Source organism: Orbicella faveolata, unplaced genomic scaffold (assembly GCF_042242905.1).
Source record: "Orbicella faveolata isolate gen_17 unplaced genomic scaffold, um_ofav_v1 contig_2, whole genome shotgun sequence".
NCBI classification, from domain to species: Eukaryota; Metazoa; Cnidaria; class Anthozoa; order Scleractinia; family Merulinidae; genus Orbicella; species Orbicella faveolata.
Genome location: NW_028301547.1, coordinates 15,408,561 through 15,430,591, shown reverse-complemented (window position 1 = coordinate 15,430,591; position 22,031 = coordinate 15,408,561). Strand labels below are relative to the sequence as shown.

Sequence of the window (22,031 nt, the reverse complement as noted above, 5' to 3'; positions counted from 1 at the left end):
CCTTGTTGCACAGTGGTCTCTTTCAAGAACAATTCGTGCTTCATGTATGGGTCAAATATACAATCTAACTTTGTTTGTTCTCCCTCGGATTCCTTTGGAGGGACGTCTTGTTCCGCGCGAGGGATCGACAGAGTCTCGTGACACCGTTATGATAGTTTTTGTCAGTTCTCGTAACTAACTGCTGCTACCTTGTGACAGTTTTCGTAACTAATTTCTGTCAATCTTTCTGCCTTTGATGACTTTTTGATTCAGCTGTGAAGGTATTTTCTCGCGCATGTGATCAAATCACCCGATTGCCTCATAAAACTTCGAAAAAAGGTTACCAAACCGGTGACGAACACCTTGCGTCGGTTACGTAGCACAGATAAGGACATCGAAGATCATGAGGGAATCCAACAAGCTCCAAAGCGTGGCTACGGAAGCATCGCCCTTACTTAGTTATGAAAGCAGCGATAATTCTAATGCGGAAAGGTACACGAGAGTCGGGGAGGCAGCCAAAAAATGTCTTCTCACACACGTTCCAATGGCGTCCTGGCTTCCAAAGTACACTTTTACCAGCCTGCTAAGGGACGTAATCGCAGGGTTGACTGTAGGTTTAATGGTGGTTCCGCAAGGATTGGCCTATGCCACTATTGCGAGACTCCCCGTACAGTACGGGCTCTACTCTGCTTACCTCGGTTGTTTTGTTTATTGTGTGTTCGGTGGAAGTAAAGATGTCACCCTTGGTCCGACAGCGATTATGTCACTGATGGTGGCCCGCTATGCTAATGGTTCTACACTACTTGCTGTAGCTGTGACTTTATTTTGCGGTATCATCCAGCTCACTTTAGGCCTTTTGCGGCTTGGCTTCGTCGTACGATTTATCTCTTTGCCAGTAATTAGCGGTTTTGTGTCTGCCGCTGCCATTACCATTGGTTTTGGCCAAGTGAAGAACGTGTTGGGATTGAAGAACATAAAAAGAGCTTTCTACTTGTGTGTTTACGAAACATTTGAAAACATTGCAAAAACCAATCTCTGGGACCTTTTACTGGGCTCGGTTTGTATTGTACTTTTAGTTATCCTAAAGAAGCTGAATAGAATCCAGTGGCATGAGGACAAAGATGACACCACTTTGCAGCGAGTATGCAGGAAATTTTTGTGGGTTGTGTCTACAGGACGTAACGCTCTAGTTGTCGTTTTAGCTGCAGCTGTCGTGAAAGCAGTGCAAGCAGCAACCGGACGCCTGGACGTATTTTCCATGACACCTGAAGCAGAAAAAGGAATTCCAGATTTTAAGGTTGGTGTATATAAATTATATTGGTATATTCAAATGTTGACAGTAATGTGAACTGAAGCAACTGGAGTGCTGTGACTCTTTTGCAACAAAATTGGAATTTTAACGAGGGGAGAAGGGGGGATCAAACCTAAATTTCCAATTAATGTTAAGTGGAGAACAAGTAATTTTAAGGAAAACGACCAATTTTTTGAGTTTGAAAGACATGTTTCGACAGAACTTCAGTCATCTTCAGTTGAATGAATGATTACAAAGCAAGTTGAATAATAAGTAGGCAAAAATGCTAATTAAGACAAATAGTAACAACAGAATGTGAAAAGGTGTAAATTAAAAGGATAATTTTAGATTTACATGGTATACATAGATACACCATGTAAATCTAAAATTATCCTTTTAATTTACACCTTTTCACGTTCTGTTGTTACTATTTGTCTTAATTAGCATTTTTGCCTACTTATTATTCAACTTGCTTTGTAATCATTCATTCAACTGAAGATGACAGAAGTTCTGTCGAAACATGTCTTTCAAACTCAAAAAATTGGTCGTTTTCCTTAAAATCTTTGCATGTCTGCTGCTATCTAGACCTTTTAGAACAAGTAATCTTGTTATATAGCTAGCGTTTTTTCCGCTGCAGCGTGCCCATTCATTGTCTAGTTCATGGTCACATGACATCTAACAATGAAACTGTTTCTCGCCAAATGCCATGAGTGGACAACATTGCACGTCATTTGTCAATAAAGTGATTATTTGTTTTCCACAAGTTTGATCCATTTGTTTTGCTGTATAACAAATCACTTCACGACTGGTCCCTTGGGGAACAGTGAATTTTGTTTCCCTCAAATCTCAATGTTTCCCTTGACTTCATCTCCAGAAACATTGAGATTCTTGGGAAACAAAATTCACTGTTTCTCTTGGGACCAGTCATTAAGTGTTAAATGTTGACTGCCCTTAACTTAAGTTCCCGCTTAAGTTCCACAGCAAAAATGGGGTTGTCACCCTGTTAAAACAGAGAGCAGACCACCTGAAAATATATGGAAGGGCAAAGTTTCAGAAATTTTTGTGGCTGGGAGAACTTCTTAAATATATAAAATGAAGTTTATTGTTATTTTAAAAAAAACAGTTAAAAACAACACAATGCAAACAACTTATTGGTTTGTACAAATTTCTTAAGTTTAGTTTATAACAGGCTTATAAGTTGTTATAAGGTAATACTACATTAGGATAACACAGAGTTGCATGGTCTGAAATCACCAATCCTAGTGTGCAAGCAGTGGCTTTGCTAGCAACAGCAATAGCACCAGTGGAATAACTTCATTCTCCTCACATTGCAAACAGGGTGGGAAATCAACTCTCACCATCAATCTTTATCATGTACAACAGTGAGGACTTCATTCTGACATGTTCAGTTCCATCTTGGCCTTTCTAGCAATGGCCAAATCCTTCTCAGTCCTTCCTTTCAGCCAGGCTTTTAGCCAGATGGGTGTCCAGGCATCCTGTGGACATCCACTTTTTGAGGAAATTGTTATAATTTTCACATGTTGCCAAAGAAAAGGTTAATTTGCCCAGACCCTATAACACATTTTGGCTAAAAGCCTGCTCTTAGACAAAGCCTGTTCACAGGCCATGGACGCACCAGCCAAAAGCCTTACTTCCCACTTCAGTGTGCAATGTCCATGGCCCTTTAGCCTGTATGGTTCCAAATCTTTTCCCCTCTGGTGCTCAGGTGACAACACTGCATGGGATCTTTTCCTTGTCTATTTGGAGGACAAGATCATACAATCCTGCCTGCTCTTTTTCACTACGTTGCTGCTCAGCTCACATTGCCAGTGGCGGGGTATTAGTGAAGGGTAAAGTCTATTTCAATCCCTAGGATTGTGCAAGCCATAAGATGAAGATCATCATGTTCATTGTGGATCTTAAGGTCACTCATTTTTTTGGGAAATAACTTCAGAAAATTGAGATGAGAAATTTTTTAGGTCGATTTTCAACAAAGAAAAAACTCAAATCAGTGCTTTTAAATTTCCTTTTTTTCCAAGAAAATGGACTAGAAATTTCTTTGTTTAAGTTTATAATTTATTCAAGTTCAACCCAACATTTCAATGTTGCCATGACATCATTTCATGAGTGAAAAATTCAAACTGACCTAATTAAAATATATGCAGTGTGAGGTGATACTGGTATTACAATAAGTAATGAATTTAGCATTGTATGTATGGGTAGACAAATAGTTTTGTTCAGATGGAGTTATGTGGTAAGGCTAACCTCCTCCTTTGAGAAGAGCATCTCAAAAATTAAAGTCTACTTTTCCATTGCATTTTTTTAAGATGGAAAAGTTGTTGGTAGGTCGCTGATGGTTTCAATGCTGTGGTAGTTCTTTAAATGCTTGCTAATTGCTGAAAACTGGTTTTGTTACTTATTATGTTTCATCACCTCACACTGCATCCCCGAAACGTAGGTCCCCTTGGTGAAACTTCATTAAGAAGTCAAGAAGACTGAAATTAAAAATTGAACGTTTGTGGTTTCATCTTTTGAAAGACAAAATTAAACAAAAAGGCAAACAATAGTTTGGTAGTTTTCACTTTAAATTTGTTTCATAATGGCACAAGAAACTCCAATGAACAGGAAACTTCTTTGGGTAAAATGCTACAAGGTGTGTGTGTTCCTCATGTGCAAGTTCTTGTTCTTGTTGTCGCACTCAAATGGTTGGTTTCCACTGACACATAAGCATAAGCATAAGCATAAGTGTAAAAGCAACATACACAAACTCAGTGAGGTGCTGCTAAGTAGCACCTTTTGTTAGGAGATATTGCTAGCAAAATCCACTAATAATGGACATCTTATTGTGTCTGTTTGAGTTGCTTATGGTTATACTTCTGCGCTAGTGGAAACAAGCCTAAAATGGTTTATTAAATTTGGGAGCTGTAAAAGGGTGCCATTGATTTCACAAGGTAACATAATGCATCATGAAGTATCACAAGGTATCACAAGGTGTCACAAGGTGTCACAAGGTGTGACCAGGTGCCACAAGGTGTCACAAGGTAACAAAGGGTGTCACATGGCTGAGGGCACAAGCAAGTGGTTGTTATTGCTTTATTTTGATGAACAAATTTACCTTGAAACCATTAAATTATTACATTTAACTTCATTTTTACTCGAAGTGTGTCATAATCTAGATATTCTTATTATGAGATCGGAAAAATAACTTACAAGAGAGCACTTTTTGAAAAGACATAATCCCTCTCTCACTTAGTGATTTTAAAAACAACCCAAAGTTGAGAAAAACAAAGATCCTCAGTACAAGGAGAATATTTTAACAATTGCATGAAAATTATAAATAACCTTATACATCAACACCAGGATTCATTTAAAATGTGTTTCCTTTATTTCAAATCAAGCTGCGATTTTAAAATGTGTGCAAAAGTGTTTTAACTGATTGGTCTCCATAAGCTTATGAGAACCAGATGGCAGGAACGAATCCGGACACAGATCCTCTCCCATGCTAACATGCCCAGCACACACACCCTCCTTGAGACAGGGCCGGCCATGGGGGGTAGTGTTATACCTGAAAAAAACCATTATGCCCAAAATTTCCCCTCAGATTCATGCGAAATACCAAAATTTGGAAAAACAAGGTATACTTTATACCCAGAAAAGGCCTAATTTTGGCGTCAAAATACTGTATACTCAATTTAAAATCCCCCTTTGTACCATACTGATATCCCAAAAACGCTGGCCCACCTTGTTGAGAAGGCAAAATGGGCTGGACTTTTATATGGCAAACTGGCAGAAGGCAAGCGTCAAGTTGGAAGACCGAAGCTTCGCTTCAAAGACAATCTCAAGAGCACCCTAAAAATTCCTGTCGAAGCAGGGGAAGATCTTGCCTCAAACCGATCATCATGTGGCAGCTTGGTCAACAGAAAAGCCAAGAGAGCTGAACAGCGTCGCACGGCCACGACCTAGACTGCGGGCAGTCTCTATTTTGCTCGAAATTCCATGGGGAAGAACGCAGAGAAGAACTTGTTTTGCGTTCTTCCCCCTGGATTTTTGAGCAACAGAGAGACTGCTCGCAGACTAAACCACGGCCAGAAGCAAACGGGCAGCACAGGACGCGAGAGCTGTTAGCTTCTCTACCGCGGTAGACAGCTGCGCACCCAGATCGGATTAATCAGCCACCTTCTTATACATCCAACCAACCAGTGAAGTCGCAGTCTCCATCGATGAACGAACATCACAAAAATAACTTTTACAACGTGACGCGAAGCTCAAAATAGATTTAAAAACATGATCATTTCGCACGAGGATGTGTTCTCTGAGATCGTCGTCTCTTGATCTCAGTGCTTAGTGATTAAAACTAAGAGACATTCAAAATCGATGTTTAGCGCACTCCAAGTAGTAATAAGGACGTTTTATTCTTTGATTATTTGCATCACATTTCATCGGTTGCATTGGCATTATGCAGTTAAAAGGAACAATACATGTTTTTTCTCTTCCATTTTCCATCAGATATCTAATTTTCTTCCATTTATCTTCAGCATTGAAAAAAAGAACATCTCTATCTCTACCATGTTCTATACCTTTGCGAGAAAAAGCGAAAAAAACAAAAACAAAAACGAGTAGCTAATCAAAGACGGTGTACGAGAAATATTGTCACGTTTGCTACTTCAACGTAAAAAGAATGGGAAAAAAAACGCAAACGCCACAGTAAACATAGACACGCAAGGCGTGCAAGAGTTATTTTTTTGTGTGAAGTGTCCGAGATAGGAGCATTCATGGTACAGTAATGATTTGGTTAATTTGACAAGTTTTTTGGTTGCGATGTTACATCGGTCATGGTAAGATAGCTAAATAGTAAGCCATAAAATGTTTGACTGAACAAACTACAGTAATCTGACACGTCTCCAGATTAATGTAGATACCATCTTATTTTCTAACAGGCAATTTGATTCGTTCTTTGATACAACCCGCACTGTGATCGGTGTGACACGCGCACATGCTCACCGATCACATAACCCTTCCAACCCCCAAGAGGAATGTTTGCTTAAAAATTCTCAAGTTAATTTAGAGACTTTTTCGCATTTTATACGAGTCGTAAATTTACCTTTTTACACAACACAACTTCACCGAAAATAGAGAGAAAGAGAAAAAAACCTCTGACACGTTGAAAGTCTGATTTAATTAAATTGCACTTTAACTTGGTGCCGCGCAGTCTTCAAACAACATTTGAACAGTTTTCATACTTTTTACCTTTAAAAATATCGGACTGAAATGAATGTCATCAAATAAAACTATTAAACTGCTACCGCAGAGACGGAAAAACCGTCCAGAAATGAAAGCTTCTTTTTTGTTTAATATCCTGTGTAAGAATTTGTGACAATTGCATCACGCGATTTCGAGACCGCGTGCTCGTATAAGGTGTAGAGTTTCAATCATTGTAATGTGTGATCGATAGAATAAATCAGTGTGTTGGAAGACCTCGTGGTTATCGAGTCGATTTTTCTGAAATCCTGGAAACAATAGCCGATAACTTGTCAGGTCTAATTGAATTCACTCCCATATAAAAAACAAGTGTTAAGTTACCATTTGTTACTAAAGATAGCAAACATCTCGTGGGAAAGAGTGGTGACGATTCGTCCGCTCTAATTGAATTTACTCCCTTGTGAAAAACAAGAGTGTCAAATTACACTTTGTAACTAAAAAACAAAAATATCTCGTTATATTTGCATGCAACAAGAAAAAAACAATCGTTACCCGCACTTACTATTGTAAACGTTAGAACTGTTTCAAATCTAAAGTCTCGTCCCCTCTAAAACATGTCGTAAGAACTAGAAGCGACGATTCGTGACCTCTAATTGAATTTACTCCTTGTGAAAAACAAAAGTTTCAAGTTACCTTTGTAACTAAAAGTAAAAATATCTCGTTGCATTTGCGTACTACTAACTCACGTCCTGTTTCAAACCTCAAGGCTCATCTCGTTCATTTAACTAAAATCCTCAGCCTAACCCACAGAAAATGTCGAAGTAAACCCAATATATGAATACTTCCTCCTCTTTTATAGAAGAATAAATATGGCCGTTCTGAACTCTATCGGGATCAAATCTTCTCACATACCATTTACCTTTACAACAAGAAATTTGATTGGCTGTCTGTAGTAGATCCAATCTGATTGGTGTGACATACATACATCTCTCACTCACTCACTCACTCATCCATTGACCCGTTCACAACATACCCGACGCGCCGACTAAGAGTTATTTTTTTTTACAAAAAAATAACTCAAAAATTGAAAGATGTCTTGACTAACGATTATTGTATTACTAAGTTATTTTGTGCCTAAAATGAAAATACACCCATACGCTCATACACAGCTAAGTTTATGACTTTAACACGGAAATCTTGTACATATTTTACAACGTGGCGCGTACAAGTTTTCTGTCCTGTCCATTCATATTTGGCCCAAGTCAATACAGATGGGAGTGAACATTGGTGGGCACCTGTATGACTTCTAGTGGGGACTAATGTGTTGCATTTCAGGTTGAAAGTATTCAAAAAACCTTCGTCATTGTTGCCTGGCTATTATTGGCGTTGCTTCTCGTCAAACCAATGCCTTAGGTTATTTCGGTCACTTTATGCTTACGCCATTTCGTAGTCCACATGCTTCACTAGCCAATCAGAAGCAACCTGCCATTTTGTCAACCTCGTTTTGTACCCGAGATGCTGGCCAGTGTTTCATTGATAAAAAGAAAGGTGTTGCATTGCTACTTGAACATCTTGAACTTTTCAAATATATTCAAAAGTTGGCAACAGTTCGATTTGTCTCCCTCTTTTCCTCTGTACGCTTTCTTCCAGTCCCGTGTCTGATGTCAGTCGCCTTCTCCAGTCCCTTACTGTTTATTGTCACCTATAGAGTTGAAACATCATTGAAACAAATAACTTAAATTCTGCTCGTTACAGGTAGACGATAGTTTTTTGAAACCGTTAAATAGAGATTGTTAACAGCTGTGGTAAGGAATTAGTAAGAAGTGTTAAAGCATCGAATGGTTGAAAATTTTAAGTGAACATCTAGAGAAAAGCTACGTGATAAAATGAAGAAACAATTTTCATTCGTGTGCTTATGCCGGGAAGAAGTATGCGTTAAATTGAAATTTATGTGCATAAAATGCTCTGACTATATAGTAACCTGAAATTCATGCCACAGGCTGAAGGGTTTTCGACGCCGTGAGTTTTGACCTCCTGTGTAGTGACAGAAACATTGTGTACTTTAACCTTCTTTTGATTGTGTTCTGCCTGTAAGACGAGGGTGTATTTTTGTAATTATCGGGTGAAGCGAAGAAACGGTGAACTGAGTAACAGGTGAAACTGTGGTCTGTTTTGGTGTCACAAGTTTTACAAGCGAGTTATTTTGGATAACCGCACCCAAATTCACTGTATAGCCAAAAACAGTGATTCAATTCATTGGTTTCCAGTGGTTTCCAGTGAAACACCCTTGGAAGGTGCGAAAATGTCACTGCGAAAATGTTGTTTTCTACCAACACCGACACGCTTTCGAAACTATTTCAGTGCTCATCACAAGTGCTTCCATAATTTTCAACGCCCCCGTATAGGAATCACTTCAAGTCAGGTACATCTGTTCAAAATTAGGGCTATGCACAATACACCGCAGGTGCAACTGTTTACTGTTAAAGTGCCGGTGAAGATAACATTTTGATTTGCATATGGTTCACTCGATAAGTAACGTTAGTGTGCAGTGGTTTTCCTTTCTCCCCCTCTTTTAAGGATTTCATAGTTTGCAAACAGAAATGCGTTTGTTACGCCCTGTGGGATCATCCATAATGATTTATTCAGGATTTCTAGTTTTTTGTGTGTTTGTCATTATTATTAAAATTGACCATTCGATTGTTTCTGGAGTACAGAGGTTGGGCATAGTATATTTCACTGGGTGAATTGATTATGTGGTGCTCAGAGGCGGTGATGTTTTTTCTTTCCTTTTTAAAGAGCTATTAAATGATAAAACTCGCAGTATGCCTGGCGTCGCCTCAACCTTTTTACTGTAAAACTGATTGCCTCTAAACCTTACAGATCTCACTACAAACCTTCAAGTTACGTAACAGACCACAAGTCTACGAACACGTTACAAATCTGATATTAGTCCCGACACGATTCCATCATGTGGCGGTCATCCCATAGACCCAGCTGAGGAAGTCGTCACAACTGCTGTTCACATGTTTCACTTATTTTGATTATCAAGGCTCTTTTGACCGTCATGAGTTTTGCTGGCATGGGATACCGATGAACGGGTGAAACACGCGTTTCATGGTAATATTTAAAGAGAAAAAAAAAGCCACCCACGACAGATTGCCGAACGATCTCGCAGCCCGTTTAGTTTAATGGTTTTCCGCGAGATTTAACGAGTAATCCGAGTCACGCCGTCGACCGGCCGGCGAAATATTCTACAAGTGAGTTTTCCTTTATTCTTATTATTTTAATTCTTCAGTTGAAGCTGGATTTTCAACGTTGCCTGCATGCAAACATTGCTTCCCTGCTTGTTTTTGTATCGCAGGCAACCAAGTGAATACATGAATAAATTCGTCGCGCTCGGCTGATTGGTGGAATTATCCGGTGACCTGTTCGCTGTGAGTTCAAACAAGATGCTGAAATCAAAACAGGTGATGTGTCAATTCGCTTGTAACTCTCGAACGGTCCCGTCGACTGCATTCCGCATAATCTTGATTCTATCGTCTGCCATTTTAACATGAGTTGCTCGGCTTTACAGGGAAAATGCTTGGAACACTGTCACCCGCACATGTTGAAAGGATATCTCAAGAAGCGGTTTCCAATCACGGCTTGGCTGCCAGAATATTCACTCAAGACTCTTCAATGTGACATAATAGCTGGGCTTTCAGTGGGCCTTATGGTCGTTCCTCAAGGCCTGGCCTACGCTCAACTGGCCGGCCTTCCTCCTCAATACGGACTATACTCAGCGTTTCTGGGTTGTTTTGTGTATTGTTTTCTTGGGACGAGTAAAGACATTACACTGGGTCCGACAGCGATTATGTCACTTATGGTATCGGCGTACGGCAAACCTGAAGAACCACAGTTTGTTGTCGCTTTAACATTATTCACTGGAGTTATTTTACTTTCTATGGGGCTTCTTCGCCTAGGTTTCGTGGTGAATTTTATTTCAATTCCAATCGTAAGCGGCTTCACTACATCGGCGACAATAATCATCGCATTCAGCCAGATTAAAGATTTACTTGGATTAGAAAATATCCCTCGTCAATTCGCCAAGAATGTCTACTACACCTTCAAGAATTTAGGTCTCACGAGGAAGTGGGACATAACTTTGGGAATAATCTGTATATTATTTCTGGTAACTCTCAGAAAGATCGGTCGTCTTCAATGGGTCAAGCAGAAAGATTCGAGCGATTCAAAGTGGATGAAGGCGGCAAAAAAGACGGTGTGGCTCATTTCAATCAGTCGAAATGCTCTTATAGTTCTGATAGCCGGCTTAGTGTCTTCATCGTTTTTTAAACACGGCCATACCGACATTTTCACTTTACCGAAGCATATAGACCCCGGTTTGCCACCTATACAGGTATTTATTAATAATGTTTACTTGATATTTTTCTTGTTTGTGATAAGCGGCGCATCATTGACCGAATAATGCAGTACCGTCGAGAAACTTCAATTCGCATCAAACGCAATTAATCTCTGAATGCTTTGCAAATCTCAACTAAATCGAGTTCGTTAAATTTTTCTGTGACTTAAAGAAATTTGGCCTTTTAGTTCGTGTTTTTTTCGTAAATAGAAATTTTGCCACCGAATTTGTTCTTGCCCCCCTTGTTTGATACAAGTACTTATATTTTTTCAGGATCACTGATTGGTCGAAGAAAAAAAAATTCTTTCAAAAGCGCGAAAACCCCATAGAAACGATGCATCTCCGTCATTTCATTCAAAAAACGTTACTTTCACGTTGCATTCTTTTGCCATACACTCTACGTCAAATAATGCTCACTACGAAGTTTTGATAAAATGTTTCTTAAGAGGACATTTAACTGTATATTAACATTCGGTTTAATTTAACTTTAATGAAGTTTTCATTCATTCATTAATACATGTATTTGGATAAACAAGTATATATAAATATATAAATATGAATAATATGAGGAACATACACTTGAATTGTAGTGGAAACATCCATTGAATGAAGTGATTTAATGGGTGAGAAATGTCAAGTGTACCATTGCTTAAACATTAAGATTTTTTGTCTGTCAATAGTTTTTACCATTTTAGAACTTTATTTAACATGTTTAGTTTGTGTCAGTAAGGTGCATGTATAACTTCCTTATTCGAAGATGTGGTGTTCACTGTTGGTCAGGAATGGGGGAATTATGAAGTAAATGACAGGAAATTTTGAGGAAGAGATGTGGGTGGGTGGGTTTGTACAGAGAGGGTGGGTAGGTGAGTGCAGAGAGGGTTGGGTGGAGAGGAGGGGTAAGTGAGTGGACAGGGGGTGGGGGAGGAGGGGATAAGGTAAGAATTTCCAAGGTCTGGGGGAAACCATTGTGGTTGTTGGAAGAGTGAACACAAGGGAGTAAATTGCAAAACTGAATACTTTTTTCCCATTTGACAGAGCACTTAAAGTCAGTTGAAAGGGCAGACATCATGAAAGATACGTCAGCAACACCGCATTTCGTATCAAAATCTAATAAATTAGTTTTCATTAAAAAATACTGAAGTGTAATTTCAAATTTTATTTTAAAATAGGCACCTGCGCTGAGCTTCCGTTACGAGAACTCCACGTTGACTCCAGCTGAAGTACTCAAGGAACTTGGGCCTGGCCTTGCTGTCATTCCTCTGATTGGCTTTCTTGAGAGCATCGCAATTGCCAAGGCTTTTGCACGGAAGAATCGCTACACTGTTGATGCCAGTCAAGAGTTGATTGCTCTTGGTATTGCCAATTGCCTCAGCTCTTTTGTGTCTTCATATCCAGTGACGGGAAGCTTCTCAAGGACAGCGGTGAATGCTCAAAGTGGGGTTGCCACACCTGCTGGAGGTAAGTTCATCAGTTTTACCATGCTAGTTGTTGCTGTACAGTTGAACCCTTTCAAGCAGCCATGTATTAAACTACCACCTCTATTACACTTAAGATAAATCCTAATCTTATACAAATACCATCTCTACTAAGGAGCTGCAGCCATCTTTTGGCAATTCCAATCAGGGTTTTCCTTTGCCGTTACCCTTTTTACATGGCACAAGGAATTTGGTACAATTAGTTTGGCATTATTTTCACAAGGTTGAGGACATGTAAACTAGAAGGCAACAACTGATGAAAACTTTTCAATGCATATTTTATCTTCGTGAGATTATACATTTTTTTCCAAGATAAGTTGCTATCCTAAAAAAAAAAAGTTGCTATCCTTTGATTTTCTGGCAAACACATTTACCAGGCCTCATGCTAATTTCAGATGCACCACCAATAAGCGGCCAACCTCTATTAAGTGGCTTCCTATTAGAGGTTCACCTATAAATGGTAAACACATCGTGAGACAAATGATGATACTTTACTATTTTAAGAATTTGATGTTTTCCAATATTTGCACACCTAAGACTGCAGCAAACGTTAATAAAAGTTTGCCCACAACTTAATTCTTTGTCATTTACTTTGATCAACAGTAATGTGCTATTTTGCAATTGATCTAACTTTCCCTTATTTATCTTTGTCGTAGGAATTTTTACTGGGGCAGTTGTTCTGTTGGCCCTTGGTGTGCTGACTCCATCCTTCAAGTACATTCCAAAGGCATCTCTTGCAGCACTGATCATGTCATCAGTGGTGACCATGATAGAGTATCACATCATACCAAGTATCTGGAAGGTTCGACGTATAGACCTGGTGCCACTGGCCGTCACCTTTTTTGGTTGTTTCTATGACATTGAAGTTGGAATTCTAACTGGTATTGTTGTTGCTCTGTGCATCCTTCTGTACCAAGTTGTTTGGCCATCTGTTCAAAAGATCAGTAGAGGAGACTATGTCCTGCTCAAGGTTCATGGCAATCTCAACTATCCTGGTGTTGAGCATGTCACCAATGAAGTTCAAGCAGTTGCCATTGCCGATCCTCCACCACCTGGAATTGTTCTCGATTTCTCTGTGGTCACTAGTATTGATTATACAGTCACTCAATCACTTCTGACGGTACTGGAAGACATGGACAACAAGAGAATACCAATCTTCTTCACTGGTGTCCAAGATAATGTGCGTGATATGATGGTTAATTCTGGGATTGACCCGGGAATCATTAATCAAGGTACCCAGGTTATTGTAGATTCAATTAATTCACTGGAGGTAATTGCACAGAGTTAAATAAATATTGTCACATTACTCTTTTCAGTCCTTAGCAGTGAGGCTGTGAAGACATTAGGCTGTGATTCTCTTACTAAAAACCTTAGTGTTCAGGTAAAAATCATACACATATTATTACTATCCACTACAAGCAAAAATAGTGGCATGGCATGGCCAATCAAATTTGCAAATTTAAAATAGACCATGGCCTTTTTACTGATACTAGTTAGCTACTCTGGGTCACTTTCTAGTCAAATCAGCTGTGAACCTGACACTGCATTGATATTCTGAGGAAAAATTAGGGGTTGATCTCTGTCTGGGCTCAAAAAGTAGACAACAATTTCACTGGGTTAGATGTCATCATGTAGAAATCTTGGTTTCTCTGTATGACTATTTAAGAAATGGAAAACATTTTCAGTGTTTTGAGTTCTTTAAACCAGAATGATTCTATAACTCAAAAGAAAAACCAAATTGTTTTCCCATTTCTTTTAGCAAACACTCCCCAAAAAAGAATGGAAAATTGCATGTTTATTTTGGTGACTAAAATGTAAATGCTCTTCATTCATGCAACACATCAACAGTTCATGCTAAATCTGTGTATTGAGTAGGAGTATGACTTTTAGCATGTGCTTTCTTACAGTTGTTTTCTATTTAACTGATTCATACAAAAAATTATTTAGGAGGTTAACAAATTTCAATGTTGTTTCTGGATTATTTGTACTCTTCCACAGTGGACCCTCACACACAAGATTTTTTTTGGGATTACAAGCCTGTTTAAATCCAGTTAATTATGGCTCCTTCAGGAAACTAAACTTATGGTTTTCCAGTTTTTTAATGATTACAATTTGGGAGACAGTTGTCCACTTGATGACCACACTTTATGCCACTGACCTCCGAGTCACCTCTTGTGAATATAAATCTCAATAAATCTCAAATTATTTTATATCTTTTAGAGATTTAAAGATTTAAAAGAGTCAGTAAATTTTCAGATCAGTTTTTGCGTCTCCTAGACATTTTGAATATTTCTGCCGAACAACAGGCTTCCTACAGGTCCACGTATGAAACAGACTTTGGGTTATCTTTAGGTTGTCACTCTGCAGATAGCAAAAAAAAAAAATTATACAAGTCGTGTATTTTATTTTTGATCTCTTGATGAGTAGAAGTAGTCCATGCTTTCTCCTTTTGTACTGTGCATTAGAAACAAATACTTTTCAATGATATTATATTCTGTATATTACTTAAATAATAAAGTGGTTAGCCAGGTATTTGCTATTTAAAGTTAGTTTTTTTCATGTTAGCTATGGGGCAAAGAAGAGAACAAAAAGTGAATATAGAGTTAAGTATATATTTTATTATAACGTATGCTTTTCATATATTAATGATACTGATTTGTATTTCTGTGAGAGGAAAGCTCACACAATTTAATACAGAGCTAAGATTCAAGGTACAAAATACTTTGGGAAGAGCTTATTGCAATTTAACAAATAAAATGAAAGAATTTGGGGTTGAAAGAAATTCAATATTTTTAGTAAATTGGCAAAATATAGGATAAAAGAACAAAAACGATTTTATAATATTTATGTCACAGCCCACATGCACCTAAAAATGTCATTCTTTGTCCAGAGTCATATGTTAATATGACTATTTATACTATATGTACTATATATACTAATTTTCATTGAACACATGGCACTGGGTGCATGCTATAACTTGTTAGGTCGTGGGGGGGGGGGGGTGGTATGGTGTACAATGCAACAAAAGGTGCATTTTCCAATAGCAGACTAGAAAACATTTTGGAAAGGAAAAATAGTAATAATAATTTAATGATTATCAATAATGATTAGGATTTATTTATGGTTGTCTGCATAGCAGCTCTACAGCCTGTCGTAGTGTTTCCAAAAGTATAACAAATAAAGGAGCAACAGATGCACTTTTACTGCTGCATGCTATATACTCTAAGTGATTCTTATAATATTATTATGACAATTATTAAACACTATTATTATTATAATTTATTACAGTCAAACTCTGTCAATACAGATTCCATAGCGACTATAGAGGGTTTTCACATTAACAAGGTGTCGTAAAAGGTGGTTGAAAGAAATTGTTTAAGTTCAGGACGACAACCTGTCATAATAAGTTGTCCATAAAAAGCAGGTGCACGTAATGCAGGATTTGACTGTATTTGAAAATATTAAGCAAAAAGGTAAAGTTATATGTAACCCAAACTAGCATCCACCAAGGAAAAAAAAACAGAAGTCTTTAGCTTGCCACTCAGCAACCAACTGTACAAAACAGACCGAGAGGGCAAAATCATTGCACAAATCCAGCCGTCCAAGACAGGGAGTTTTTACTTTGGAGGGTTAACCTGCAGCCATGCAGGTGAAACAGCAATATCCAGTCACTTATGGAAACTAATGTAAATTTCCATCTGTATGGATCAGTGAAGCTAAATGCAGGCTATTTTATGTCAACACTTTTCTCAAACATAGGCTTAAACCTTTCAAGATCATAGTTTTGTTTTTATCATTGAATGACAATGATTGCAAAATGGATCTTGCTGAGTTGCAAACTATCGATTCTCTTCCTCATTCCTAACACTATATTTAAAATCAAATGAAATTACATTCAAACAACCACAACATTCAGGTGTGGAAAATCAGGTTTCATTTGGATCTGACTGGTTGAGAAAATGCCACAAAATTTTTAAACTGGTCCAAGTGCAGTTAAGGAAAACTAGTTTCAAGTTATTTTGTACATGTACACAGTGTTAGAAAATGATACTGAGAAATATATGGAGAGCTGGAGGGATTATGTTGCTGCTTGAACACACCACCAGCTCAAGTGTAATGGGCCTGACTGAGTGACTTACAGATACATTGCAATCTTTGCAAAACCATATTTTTTTGGAAAGATTTTTGGTTACAATCAAAGCTGCCTAACAGAATACTTAATTTACAATAGTTAAATTTCTCAGCTATTATTTTAATGGGAACATTTGCACTGAGAGTGGGATGAAATAAATGGTACAGAAAAGATGCTGTCTCTTTCCTTTGAGTGTACAGTGTCAATTGTTGTAAAGTAAGTTTTGCTAGATTATGTTGCCATAGTAGCAGGTTTTTAGCCAGAATTTGACAAGTGGCCATCCAAAATGTGCTAAAGGGCCTGCTCAAATAAGCAATTGATAAGGCAACATATGAAAAGTAAAATAATTTTCTATAGAAAATGGCCATCCACAGGACGCTGGATACCCATCTGGCTAAAAGCCTGCATAATGGCTCTAGAAGGCTGAATACGCTTGCTGCAAAACCCTGTAACATGACCTTGTCAATCACAAAAATAAGTGGTAGCATAAACACAGTTGATGCAGATTTCAGACCTCATTCTTTGAAGACTTTTCGAGGGCAATAGACCAATTTCGATGTATATTAAAATTCAGTCTAAAACAAAAGACCTCAGTACGAGGCTCTGAGGAATAACTACAGATTTTGTGGGGTTTATTTCCCAGAGCCTCATGCTGAGGTCTACTGTGTTAGGCTGAATTTTAATATATTGAAATTGGTCTATTCAGGACTTGTTTTCCCAAGTATTGGCAGGGGTTGGGGTTGGGGGTGGAAGGGGAGTGGGGGGGGCACAGAATACAAAATACTTCAAATCTTTACTTACACTGTTTGGAACTTCAAATAATTTAGTCTGGTATCATCAAAATCAGCTATTGAGACTAAAATGTCTTTTCTTTTTAAATTATATCCATATCCATTGCTGCTCCCAACATTGTTTCACTAGCAGAAAAATGTTACTTTTTTTCCCCTGTAGTTTCAAGCATTTAAGGAATTTCCAACACAATTTAAGGACTTCTGGAAGACTTTTTGAGAGAAAACCTTTTTCTTCATTTTCAATCCCTTTTTAAGGATATTTCAAGGCCTCTTTGAATCATGCCCAAATTTTTTGCCAGATCTTTACTCCATGTACGATTGCCATTGCATGAAATCTGACACTTTAACCTTAGTGGCGTTGAAACTACAACCTAAGGGAACCTTTCTAATTTTGCTACCCTTCTTACAGTTCTGGCACTTATTTTATATGTTATCACATACTTTTTAAATATAATTCACAAGACCACATTAAAAGTTTCCTGGAAGGGCCTATTTTTATATACAGATTCTACCTTGGCTCCAAGGGTTAGGGGAATAAAACAAAGTAAATCAATTCTTCATCCAATTCAATGTGATGTCTTCACAATATTAGTTTACACCTCAAGGCCTTGGAGTAAAGTTCAAATTTTGATCCAAGATTAAAATGTAATGTATCTCTGTAGCGGGTATTTTTGTCTTGAAGATTTTAAATATAACTCTTAGCACGTATCTTAAGCCTGATGCCTTATATCTTAAGAGGATGGGCTAACAGGAACATTTCCTGAAAAGCTTAATTTGTGCATAGCAGTCTATATGTCTGGTAATGATACCACAAAACATATAATTTACGCTTTTGCAAGCATTATTTAGCTATTGTGGGTCTGTCTATTCCAAGCCCGTCCATCCCCCCTGAGGGCATTTGTCAGGCATCAACATTTCCCACCCCAAGAGTAGTGCATTTGCTATGACAGATCAGCCTCGCAATAGGGCAATGTCAAGGGCAATTTTGTCTTTCAGTTTTTTAAAATTATACATACATCTTCCGCCATATAATTTTACATTTTCTGATTGCCCTTAGTATGAAACATATAGAAACTGAGTAAATAAACCTTGTTGGATTCCTGCACTTTTCAAATGACCCCATACTCCCCTGTCACCCTCACATGTGCAAAAATTTTGATTGCAGAAAGAAGCCTCATAAGCTTTGAAGGGCAAGTTGTGCAATGGAAAGTGCTTGGTTGTTGTTGTTGTTATTCAATCAGAAAGTTCAAGCACTTTTTATAGAGATCAGATTCTGTGAATGCACTGACTTGCTGACTGCAAAGCTGTCTTATCACTGGTTGTCAAACATAGAAATATGGGCATAAAGTCCTGCCAAAATGGAATGCCACTTGTTGTGTAACTTTCCGTTTGTTAAGTTTTTGTTTTACTTTGCAGAAGTGCATTGCTTCCAAAAACCATGGTAACTGAGAAATTAATTAAGGTCCATGACTTTAAAATGGATCTCAGATAATAAATTGTATATGAGAACAATTATTTCAACAATTTTATATGTAACATTCATGAATCAGAAAAACCGAATTTTAACCTTGTCATATAGGCCAGGCATTTGCAGTCACCGTGGAGATTTGCACCCATGAAAACAAATATCATGCATATATGTCATATCATGTCCACCCCTAAAATGAACTGTAACCCACCTAATCCCGGAATTATATTTCAACATGTATTCACAGAAAGGTCAGAAATTGAAATGCAAAGAATGCTTTTTTACTTAAAATGCATAATGCAAGCTATAAAGATTGAGAAAACACAAACACGACTTTCTTCGAGTTCAAAGACAACTGCATACAGGAAAACTTAGTTTCATCAATGTTTCATTCTGTTGTTTTGTGTTTGTGCTGTTCCTGGCTATTGGAGTGTATCCTTGCAACATGTAATTGAACATAAACTATATTAGCTTACTATCAAGCTTAAAAGTTTAAATAACTTACCGTAACCAAATAACCCTGTCCTCACCCTCGCAGCTTCGGAACTCTTGACGTCCGCATAGTCCTTTTCGCTTCTCTTGGCCGGCAGGGCCTTGGCACCAGAATATGAGGCTTACTCGTGCCACTTGTTTTAGAGCGCGGGAAAAACCACTGCTAAACCAAGCAAGTGTAAAATGCAAGCGTAACGCTAGATAAATGACATAAAGTAAACAGGAGTGCATATTCACTTCCGGGTTTTGCAGGAGTGCAATTCGATCTGACCCTTATATTTTTGTGATTTATACCCGTTTACTTGTTCTCGGAAAGTGCGCATTATATGATACTTTCTTTAAATCGAGTCATTGTTATCTCTTGATTTTTCTGATGTAAGGTTTGCATTTAGTTTTTTGGGACTTCAGTATTTACGACCCTTTATCAAAACAGATTGACACACAGGTTTAGAATTCCATCTCTGGAACGCCACCACCATCACCACAATCGCCACCACCCGGGGGGGGGGGGGGGGGTGGGGGGTCATAAATAGGGTAAGGGTTTTAGGAAATGGGCCGCACACCCCCACCCAACTTTTCTGGGAGTACCCCCTCCAGGCGCCACCACCACCGCCACCGCCGCCTCCCACCACCACATACATACATATATACATGCAAACTTTATTGAAACTCCTTAAGTGGGTTTTTCAGCTACAATAGAAACGAAAACTACAAATTGAAAAACTATAAAAATACAATTGAAATTCTATAGTAGCAATAAAATACATCAAAGATAGAAATGCTACTTTCCATATATTAAAGATTCAAAAATACAATAAAAAAGGAAAGACATTTCATTCAACCTACTAAAAAAATGCATTCAACTATTCAACAAATGTGCAAGTTGACGCTTGAAGTTCTTGGGGCATTTTAAATACTTAAGATTGTGACTTAAAGAGTTCCATAGTTTGGCTCCTCTGTAGACGAAAGAGAGCTGACCATTTGATAAGCGGCAAAGAGGTATGTCCAGGGTGTTAGACGATCTAGTTTGTCTATCGTGGACGTGGGAACGTAACTTAAACTTATTTGCAAGGTAGCCCGGGACAAGTTTGTTAATGCACTTGAACACCATAGTTGCGTCATTCAATTTGAGTCTGTCTTTAATAGGAAGCCAGTTCAATGATCGCAGCCCGTCGGAAATATGGTCGTACTTTTTAAGAACAAGAAAGATTCGTCCAGCAAAGTTCTGGGCCTTTTGCAACTTATCTATATTGCGTTTGCTGGTGCTGCTCCAAACAGTTGAACAATGTAGTAGTTTGCTAAAGATAAAGGTATTCATAAATAGTAAGAGCGTCTTCCTATCCAGGAGATTCTTAATTCTGTTAATTTGTTTTCGCTCAATTCAATTAAAGAATTTGAACCGGGATTTTGATATGTTCGTTATAGTTGAGGCTTGCGTCAAGGTAAACACCTAAGTCTTAAACGACAGGCATAGTCTTAAACGACAGGCATTGGTTATATTTCATTGTCAAATAGTGCTATTCTAAATGATGGTACTCTCTTCAAGAGTTGTGGTACTCCAACAGCCAGAACTTTTGTTTTATCCGGATTGATCAAAAGGGAGTTTCTACAGCACCACTGACAAATTTTTTGTAAGATCGTCGTTCATTGCAGAAATGGATTTGGCTAACTCATCAGGTGGAAAGGAAAGGTACATTTTGCAGTCATCGACATGGGAGGTAGATATGCAATGTTCAGGTACAGAAAGAAGATCATTGACATAAATGGTAAACAGAACTGGACCCAATATAGAACCTCATGGGACGCCAAACGCGAGTGGAAGTGTTTTAGAAACTACATCACCTATTCGAACGCACTTATGTCGATTGGAAAGGTAACTCCGAGACCAATCTAACGCATGCTGGGAGAAGCCAATATTATGTAGCTTAAGTAATAATTTATTGTGACGACTGAATACTGTCAAATGCTTTGGACATATCCAGCAAGACCATGATCGAGACTTTCTTGCAGTCCATAGCTTGAAGTAACTGATCCGTGACGTTCAGCAAAGCTGTTCCTGTTGAATGATACTTTCTGTTTCCACTCTGGTTTACCGCCAAGATAACATTCATAGATAGGTACTCCATAAGTTGTCCATGTATCAGTCTTTCAGTGATCTTTGAGATTATTGGCAATAAAGAGATGGAACGATAATTGTTAGGGACTTCAGGGTCTTCACTTTTAAGGATAGGTGTGTTTTCTGCTGTTTTCCATGCACGTGCAAACGTGTTGGTTGTAAAAGAATTGTTCACAATGCGGGTAACTGTCGAAAGTGTAGAAGACTGTCTTTTAAAATTGTAGGCGTTATTTTGTCCATTCCTGGAGCCTTGTTAGATGGTAAACTTCTGATCACACTTTCCACCTGACTTTTGGTGACTTCATAAAGTTTGAACAATTCTGCAATGCTGTTGGAGGAGGTAGAAAGAGGAACTGGCGCTTCAAAAGTCAGATTTAGCCCATGGTGTGAAGCCAGATCACTTGCGGCTTTTTGAGCAGTAACGCTGCCAACAGAAGTGAAAAATTCATTTAATTTATTAGCTAGTCCGGTGGGAGTCTTCATGAGTCGTAGAACCACCCCCACCGCCAGCACCACCGCCAAATTCGTCAAGACAAGATCAATTGCTACTGTTCGGCCAGAAACTGCGCTTAAGGCTGGTTTGACTTTCCATATGATCACTACGATCACTGCCGCAAAAACTTCAGCCATCGTAGCGATCGTTTGCAAACCGGTAGTCGTAAGGCCAGGTCGTAATTTTTCTGTAACGA

At 38.3% G+C, this 22,031-nt stretch overlaps 1 protein-coding gene and 1 long non-coding RNA gene across 5 annotated transcripts; one reads left to right on the top strand and one right to left on the bottom strand.

Moving 5' to 3' along the window:
- The first annotated feature begins 76 nt into the window (after nt 1-76).
- Nucleotides 77-16,646, top strand: LOC110044284 (sodium-independent sulfate anion transporter-like). 3 transcript variants are annotated; one of them, XM_089289839.1, is made up of 5 exons: nt 8,168-9,726; nt 9,831-9,936; nt 10,044-10,865; nt 12,038-12,326; nt 13,000-16,646. In XM_089289839.1, exons 2-5 carry the CDS (start codon nt 9,919-9,921, stop codon nt 13,629-13,631), a joined length of 1,761 nt encoding a protein of 586 aa, XP_089145965.1. In that variant the 5' UTR covers nt 8,168-9,726; nt 9,831-9,918; the 3' UTR covers nt 13,632-16,646. The 3 variants fall into 3 exon arrangements, with proteins under 3 accessions (XP_020605480.1, XP_089145965.1, XP_020605495.1); XM_020749836.2 differs by having other exon boundaries at nt 9,831-10,865; XM_020749821.2 differs by lacking the exons at nt 8,168-9,726; nt 9,831-9,936; nt 10,044-10,865 and adding an exon at nt 77-1,276.
- Nucleotides 8,110-19,320, bottom strand: LOC149112105 (uncharacterized). 2 transcript variants are annotated; one of them, XR_016207276.1, is made up of 3 exons: nt 19,240-19,320; nt 12,042-12,317; nt 8,110-8,171 (listed from the first exon to the last, which is right to left on the bottom strand). It is a non-coding gene; the product is annotated as an uncharacterized LOC149112105 (long non-coding RNA). The 2 variants fall into 2 exon arrangements; XR_016207277.1 differs by having other exon boundaries at nt 12,042-12,320; nt 19,240-19,318.
- Nucleotides 19,321-22,031: the final 2,711 nt, after the last annotated feature.